The sequence below is a fragment of the Vicia villosa genome, unplaced genomic scaffold (genome assembly GCF_029867415.1).
Source record: "Vicia villosa cultivar HV-30 ecotype Madison, WI unplaced genomic scaffold, Vvil1.0 ctg.001733F_1_1, whole genome shotgun sequence".
Lineage (NCBI taxonomy): Eukaryota > Viridiplantae > Streptophyta > Magnoliopsida > Fabales > Fabaceae > Vicia > Vicia villosa.
In genome coordinates, this window is record NW_026705712.1 from 175,129 (window position 1) to 184,264 (window position 9,136).

Sequence of the window (9,136 nt, forward strand, 5' to 3'; positions counted from 1 at the left end):
CCCCAGCATTCGTGAAGCATTTGCAGAAGTAAGAAGGGAAGAAAGTAGAAGGAAAGTTATGTTAGGAAGTCAAAGTGCAAATGTTGAAGGTTTTGCCCTTGTAGCAAGAGGCCCTCCAAAGAAAGGTAGAGGATGGTGTGATCACTGCAAGCGGCCCGAACATACAAAGGAAACATGATGGGTGCTTCATGGGAAACCCATGGATTTGAAACCACGATTCAAATATACACGCTCATATGCTGCTGCTGATGATGAAAGAAAATCCAAAAGTAATGCAGAGACAAGCCCTTTCAACAAAGAGCAAATAGAGATGCTGTAGAAAATGATGCAACAAGCACTACAAAACACTAGTACTTCTTCTTCCACTGCTACTCTTGCCCAAAAAGGTAATTTTTCTGCTCCCCTTCATGTTAATCACCAGAAAACAAACCATTGGATTGTTGATTCTGGGGCATCGGATCACATGACTGGGGACATCAATGTATTTACCAAATACACTCCCTGTCAGGATGGATCTTTTGTCAAAATAGCAGATGGTACTACCTCTAAAGTGGCCGGTAAAGGTTCGGTGATTATCTCCCAAAGATATTACTCTTGATTCGATTTTACATGTCCCAAAATTAAATTGCAGTTTGTTGTCTATCTATAAATTAACAAAAAAATCGGGATGTATTGCTAAGGTTTTGCCACATTTGTGCGAATTTCAGGATATGGATTCAGGGAAGATGATTGGCAATGCTGAGTGTCATACCTCAATTTTTGACCCTAAGATCATACATCATTTTCATTTCAATCATCAATCAAGATCACATTCTTGAGGTATCATTTTGTCTTTGAGGGGAACCATCAAGCATTTCTAGCTTTTTATTTGTTTTATACTAACCAAAATCCAAAAATATGTATTTTTCCTCTTTTGTTTATATTTTACAGGTAAAAGATCGGGAAAAAATCAAAACAGTGCAAGAAAAGGATTTTTTGAAAATTTTACTATGGAAATCGATTTACCCATACAGGAAATCGATTTCCCTGGGGCGAAATTCAAAAAATAAGGAGGGAAGTGTGACATCATTTTGGCACCTTTTTTCTTTGATCATTTTTGTCATTTTACCAATTTTCCACCTCACCAAAATTAATTCCCTTCATTAAACCCACTTAAACCCCCATTTTACCATTTTTACCATTTAAATGCCATTTAAACACCAATTAAACACAAGTTAATTAACCAAAAGCAAAAAAGACCAAATTGCCACTACTCTTGCTCTCATCCTATAAATAGAGGTCTCTACTCCCTCATTTATCAAGCTTGGAAAGCCAAGAAACCCCTTGCAATTTCTCTCCTCATCCTTACCAAATTCACCAAAGCTCTTTTTGTTTCATAAAGTTTGTGAGTCACATCTTGAACCTCACAAACTTTGAGCTAAACCACCATCCATTTCACTCTTTTTTCTTCAATTGTTGAGAGATCAAGATTTGTGTTGGTGATTCTTGAAGTAGATCTAAGTTTTGTTCAAGATTTGGTAATTTTCTTCATCCTTATTCATCCATCATAATGTGATTCTTTTGTGCTTATGTGTGATGCATCTTTGATGCTATATTGGTCCTATTTGATGGTGAATTGATGGAAAATTCGTGCTCCAATTGATATGTGATCATAAGGTGTTTGTATGTTTGCTTAAGTCAAGTTTTATGCTTCCTAATGCTGATTTTTTTAAAGCTGCGTGCAGGAAATCGATTTCCACCTTGTTTTTATGCCAATTTTGAACTCTGCACTCAGGAAATCGATTTCCTACAGAGGTAAATCGATTTCCAATGAGGCAGAACGCATGTTTTTGCTATTTTTGACTTGTTTTTGGTTCTAACTCTTCTTCTACTCCATTCTTTTGATATTTTCTTTGAATCACAAGTTAGAGGCCTAATTTCTCTCTAATTTCAATGGACGTAGGGCGTCGATAGGATGAGAATCCAAATCCGCAAAATTAAGTGATTGAAATTATGGATGAAAGGAGCTTTTAATGTGGCTCCATCTTTTGCTTCTTTTTATTTTGATCGATGAAAGTCTTAATACCTTGAGAATTCTTATGGATTCTTGGTAAAGATAGATCGCTCCTTATTTTTCTTTTCGTGCGGTATTGCTTTCGGAGAGTGATCTACATATCGCTTCTCTCGCATGCATTAGCACATAAAGTTTTGACCGGCCTCGTTTTAGGGTGATTTCCACATAAATCACTTGGCGATCTGCTTAACATAGCGCAATATTTCGTGTCCCGAATAAAAAAGATCAAATATGGAAGAGGATTGTATGCGGTTGATTTAAGACTTATGGAGGTTTATCGTGTAGTCGCTATGATTTTATCAAGCTTCTGATAAACTTTCATTGAATTTAAATCCGAGAACATCCTTCACTCACCATTGATCTTTCTTACTAACTTTGATAACATACTTGACAAGTTTCAAGATGGTTATCTTTAACATCTAACCATTGACTTTAATTTCCGCAATTTATTATATTGCTCTTTATATTTTGCTTTATGCTTTACTTTATCATTTCATCACGTTTATATTCCGCTATTTTTTCTTTGTCCATTTGGACGTATTGTTTATGTTTCTGCTATTTTCTTTTTGTCCACTTGGACCATACTTTACTTTTTTGCTAAAACACTAATAAATAACAAAAATCTAAAAAACGTTTAAGGTTCTCTCTTGGACTATCGGTTACTATCCTGAGCATTTTGGAGATTCGGACCTATGGACTTAGTACCTCTAGACCCTGTTATGATATTGCTACTCTGTTGTTATTCTGTCTGTCTGGCATTGGATTGTTGTTTGTTTGTGTATGCAGGTATTTCCTTGAAAGTCCTTGATGGTTAATTCCAAGGCATTGATATAAGGATTTTACCCGAAAACAGCCGTTACTCTGCCCGATTTTCGTCAGAATTTTAATGTGCTTAATGCAAAGTGGTGCTAAAGATAATAAGTTCATCTGGATCCCCAAGTGATAATGTGTTGGTTTAGTGTCGATGTTCCAAAGGATGGGAAATCTACCTTGACCCGTAATGTCAAGTGTTGGCTTCTTATTTCGGTTAGACCGTTTCTTTCCTTAGCTTTTATTTTACGCAATAGGATAGCCTCTTCATCTCCTCCCCTTCTTTAATTTTCAAAATCTTCTCCCTTTTTCAAAAAACCTTCTTATGTTTGTAAAACATTTTTTAAAAAATGTCTTTTGCCCTTAGTGGCATTTCTTCAAAAAGGTTAGACACGACTAATTGTTGAAACGAGTGGCGATACCCCACGATTTTGAAATTGATTGATATAATGAGATCTTTTCCGCTTGAGAGAGCTAGTGGCATACTCGTGGATTTCTATCCGAGTTGGAGCCCTTCTTTCATTTGCGATGCAAAGAACTCATTTGTTCTCATGCTCAAGATCAATGGCTGAGTATTTCTCTCCGACGATGATAAAGTGTTTATTCGTTTTTAAAACGTTTTCCCTTTTAAAGCGAAACTACATTAGCTCTGACTTCTCCATTGCACCGAGGAGGTATGTAGGCACAAGGCTTAACGTCTTGCCGAGCCTATTTTAAAAATAAAACAAACCCTTTTTTCGCACACACACAACACAGATTTTCAAAAAGGTTCCTGTGGAGTACCACAGATATGAGGGGTGCTTAAAACCTTCCCCTTGTATAATCAACACCCGTACCTAAGATCTCTTCTTTTTGTTTTAAAAAAAAACTTTGGGTTTTCTTCGTTCTTTTCCCTTTTCCTTTGGAAACAATAAAGCGCGGTGGCGACTTTCACTGAAATATTGAGTCGAGTCAATATAATGGCTCTGATCTCAGATTTTCCCCGCTACACTGAGGAGAGTGCAGGCCTTTACTACCTAAGAGTTGAAGAACAAAATAAGAGATCATACAAGGCTGCCCTTACGTGTTCATCAAAGCATGAGAATGATGTAATGTTATGGCATCATCGCCTGCGACACCCAAATTTTATATATTTGAAAAAGATGTTTCCATCATTATTTAATAAAGTCTCATTATTCCATTCAACCTTATAAGTGAAGGATAGAAAAACACTTAGAAAGGGGGGGTTTGAATAAGTGTAGCTTTTAAAACTTGTAAGATAAAAACTATTTGCACAATGATTTTTATCCTGGTTCGTTGTTAACTAAACTACTCCAGTTCACCCCCTTGGAGTGATTTATGTCACCTAAGGATTTAATCCACTAATCTCACAAGATTACAATGGTTTTCCACTTAGACAACTTCTAAGTCTTCTAGAGTATACTGATCACAACCTGATCACTCTAGGAACAATCTGCTTAGATACCCTCTAAGACTTTCTAGAGTATACTGATCAACAAACTGATCACTCTAGTTCTTACAACTTAATGTAAACAAGTTCTAAGAGTTACAATGCTTCTTATAAAGCTATTATCACAACTGTGATTTTCTCTTAAGTTTAAGCTTAATCTCACTAATATATTACAACAGCAATGTAGTGAGGTTGAAGATGAAGTTTGAGAGCTTTTTGAATTTAACAGCGTTTCTGTATATTTGCGCAAGTGTTCTATTCAGAATTGGCAACCTTGCTTCTCATCAGAACTTCATATTTATAGGCGTTTGAGAAGATGACCGTTGGGAGCATTTAATGCTTTGCGTGATCCGTACAGCATTGCATTTAATGTTTCACTCTTTTGTCAACTACCTCGAGCCTTGCTTTCGCTGTGTCTACTGACGTTGCCTTTAATAGCAACTAACGTTCCTTTTGTCAGTCAGCGTAGCCTGCCAACTTGTACTTGCTTCTAATCTGGTGTTTGTGTAAACAACGTTTGAATATCATCAGAGTCAAACAGCTTGGTGCAGAGCATCTTCTTGTCTTCTGACCTTGAAGTGCTTCTGAGCGTGATACCATAAGAACTTCAGTGCTTCTGCTTCTGATCTCAATACCTTACCAAAAACGGCATCGTACACCAAACTTCATTCCCATATTCTCCCCAACAAAATGGAACAATAGAGAGGAAAAATAGACATCTATTGGAAGTCACTAGAGCCCTCATGTTGTCCATGAATGTACCTAGCCATTTTTGGGGTGAAGCGGCTCTTTCTTCATCATACCTAATAAATACAATGCCCTCCAAAACACTCAACCTAAACACACCTCACCAAACCCTCTTGTCCTTTTATCCTTCGACCAAACTTCTCACAAATCTTCCACCAAAGATTTTTGGATGTACTGTATTTGTACATGATCAAAAGCCAAATCCCAACAAGCTGGACCCAAAAGCCATAAAATGTATATTATTGGGATATTCTCCTACCATGAAAGGATATAAATGTTATTGTCCTCAGAAAAGACGGATCTATCACACTATAGATGTCACATTTTATTAAGGCAATGCCTTTTATTCCAAGGTTGCCATTCAGGGGGAGAAAGTGACAATTGATGAACACCAACCTTGGGAAATTACGGCTTTGGCTAATATGCATAAGGATTTTACTTATGCACCATGCATAAGCCTACATAAGTCATTGGATCATGTTTTTAATCCAGTATTGAGTATTGAGTATTGAGTGGTGAGTATTGAGTAATAACAATTGATGTCTAGAATTTGATCCAATGATCCAATGGTACATAATAATCTATGCATGGTGCATAGATTTTTATCTATGCACGGTAACTGCACCCGGAAATTACTATACCAAAATTTGTCACAGAAACTACTCCAGAATCTGCTCTAGAACCTGTCCCAGAATCTGCTACAGCAGCTGTACCAGAATATGTCCCAGAAAAATCTGTCCCAAATTCTGTCCCAAAATCTGCTACAGAAACTGTACCAGAATCTGTCCAGCAAAAGCTTGTCCCAAAATCTGTCCCACCGGAACCTGGCTCAACCACTGAAAATTCAAAATCTGCCCAAATAGTACTTGAATCTGAATTGGACCAACAAACAACCACTCCTAAGGTTACCAAACCAGCAACTGAAGGAAAAGAGGTACAAGTATACACAAGGAAGAAAAACAAGCATCAAACACTTAAGGAAGTAGAAACTTGCACTCTTCGGAAGCAGAGCCAAGACTCTGCCCAGAATTCAGATTCTGAACCTACTCACAAAGGTAAATTACCATGCATTGAATCATCTTCAAATTTATTGGATAATGACACTTATGACCAAAGCTTAAACTTACATATTTCTCTAAGAAAGGAAGTGGGGTCTTGTACCAAACACCCAATTGGGAACCATGTTTCTAGTGAAAATTTGTCGCAGGAGTACAAGAATTTCATCAACTCAGTGGACAACACCCACATTCCTCAAAACTACCATGAGGCTATCCTAATTCCAGAGTGGAAGGGCGCAATTATGGAAGAAATCAAGGCACTAGAGAAGAATGGTACATGGCAGCTATGTCACCTACCAAAGGGAAAGAAGCCAGTTGGATGCAAATGGATATTCTCAGTGAAATATAATGTGGACGGGAGTGTGAACAGGTATAAAGCTCAATTGATGGCAAAGGGATTCACTCAGTCCTATGGGGTGGATTATGAAGAGACCTTTGCACCTGTAGCAAAATTAAACTTAGTCTGTGTTCTCCTTTCATTGGTGGTAAATTTGGATCGGTCAATTCACCAACTAGATATAAAAACTGCTTTCCTAAATGGTGAACTTGAAGAAGATGTTCACATGAGAATACCACCTGGACTTGAGACATCAGAAAACTCAGGCAAGGTATGTAAGCTCAAAAGATTACACTACGGACTCAAGCAATCCCCACGGGCTTGGTTTGATAGGCTTACGTGAGTGGTTAGGATACATGGTTTCTCTCAATGCCAAACAGACCACACAATGTTCTTAAAGCACTCAGGCGTAGGCAAGGTAACCATCTTCATTGTTTACGTAGATAATATTATTATTACAGGTGATGACTATACAGGAATTGAAGGGTTAAAATTGTTACTAGCTAAGGAATTTGAAGTCAAAGACCTTGGTCAATTACGTTATTGTCTAGGAATGGAAGTGGCATGATCAAAATTAGGAATTTATTTGTCTCAAAGGAAATATACTCTTGACTTACTTCAAGAAACAGGGATGTTAGGGTGTCGGCCAGCAGACACTCCTATAGGAGAGGAAAAAGAGAGTCCACCAACTGATAAAGAGATGTATCAAAGGTTGGTTGGGATACTTATCTACCTAACTCATACACGGCCAGATATTGGTTTTTCTGTCAGCATGGTTAGCCGCTACATGAACGAACCCAAAGAGGCTCACATGAAAGCAGTTAACCGTATTTTGCAGTATATAAAAAAGTCACCAGAGAAGGGGCTGCATTTCAAAAAGGACACAAGCAGGAAAATAGAAATATTCACGGATGCAGATTGGGCTAGCTCAGTAACTGATAGAAGTGGGCATTGCTCATTTGTATGGGGAAACTTAGTGACGTGGAGAAGCAAAAAGCAATCTGTGGTTGCAAGAAGCAGTGCTGAAGCAGAATTTAGGTCAATGGCTCATGGGATTTGCGAAGGGATGTGGCTCCAAAGGATGCTTGCGGAACTACAAGTTCATACTTACCATTAAGTAAGTCTATTGTGTGACAACAAAGCTGCCATAAGTATTGCTAAAAATCCTGTGCAACATGACAGGACAAAACACGTAGAAATCGATAGGCATTTCATCGAGGAGAAGATTGACAATGTATTAATTTCTCTTCAGCACACACCCTCAAGTCATCAAACGACTGATATCTTGACCAAGGCACTTCCTAGAGTAAATTATGAAAACTTAAGATTCAAGTTGGGCATGATAGACATCTATGACCCAACTTGAGGGGGAGTGTTGGTTGTTGATCTGCAGCCAAGGAACAGCTGTGCAGCCTTTAATAAGGGACAGCAATACAAATTTCATAGGTGTACATTTATTCTTATTTGCACAGCCATATAGAATATTTCCTTTCTTGTAAATAGAATTAATTTGAGATGATTAGAATTTAATTAGTTTCTTCAATTACTTGTACTCCCTAGGCTATTCATATCCTAGTGACTATTTATATCATAGTATATTTTGTACACATTCAATGAGAAATACAGAATTCTAAATAGAATATATTTTAACTCCAAGTATCGTGTTCTAGAAAAGTGTACCCAATACATATAGAATATACATACGGTCTCCTCCTTTTCTTTTCTCAATTACTTTTGTTTTCTCCATTCATCATTCAATTACTGTGCTTATGATAATTACTGTGCTTATGATAATTACTCTTCAAATTCACTTTACCTTCATTAATAACATGTTTTTCGTTCAATTAATAAATTAATAATTATGAATTTGAGACACTTACATAATCAATCACTTTTCTCCCATGATGGAGATTAAGGATGGAGACTAAATTTAAAACTGGAGCGAAAAATAAAAAAACATCCTTCAAACATTTTCGGCCACATTAACATCTCTAGTATTCCTCCAATTTTAGATCCTCTCATTCAATTTTTCTCTCCAAGTCTGTATTCATTCTAATCTTTTAAAAATCTTTCTTTTAAGTTTTCCATATCTGAAAAATTTTATATTGAACCTGTTTGTTTCAGCTTTAAAAAAAATGGATTTTTTCTTTGTATTTTTAAAAATAGATTTTCCAAAACCGTTTTTCAAAACATTATAAGTTTTTTTATATTCGTTTTTTCTAAAATAAAACACTAATTTTGACATCCTAGAACATAAACATAGATTATTAAGACCAAAACTTTGTCAAAATCGCAATTTTTTCAAATTGTTGTATTTCAAAAATGATTTTTATCTATTTGAAATAGCTTTAAGTAATTTTTTGAAATTTTGATATCCAAATTTTTTACCCATAAATAGATGGAATACCTAAAATCAAATTTTAAGAATAACTATTCAAACAAAATTTTCATTTGAAGCTTTTATAAAAAAATTCTTTGTAAAAATTTTTTTCACAAAATTTTGTAACACTATAAAAATCATTTTTAAAAAAAGACAAAACAAACAGACCCATTATGAGAGGAAAAAAAATCTCAAAAACCTTCTATTCTTTGAATTTAATGATTTTTTTAAGTCAGCCACGTCTAAACTTTCAAAGAGTCAAACCATAGTAATAAAAAAGGGTTAAATATGTTTTTAGACC

General features: G+C 36.1%; 1 protein-coding gene across 1 annotated transcript; it reads left to right on the forward strand.

Moving 5' to 3' along the window:
- Nucleotides 1-7,086: 7,086 nt before the first annotated feature.
- LOC131636438 (uncharacterized mitochondrial protein AtMg00810-like) lies at nucleotides 7,087-7,572 on the forward strand. The gene has a single exon (XM_058907049.1). It carries the CDS (start codon nucleotides 7,087-7,089, stop codon nucleotides 7,570-7,572), a length of 486 nt encoding a protein of 161 aa, XP_058763032.1.
- Nucleotides 7,573-9,136: the final 1,564 nt, after the last annotated feature.

Excerpts from the sequence above, each read along its gene's own strand:
- LOC131636438 (XM_058907049.1), top strand. The coding sequence starts at position 7,087 with ATGTTAGGGTGTCGGCCAGCAGACACTCCTATAGGAGAGGAAAAAGAG.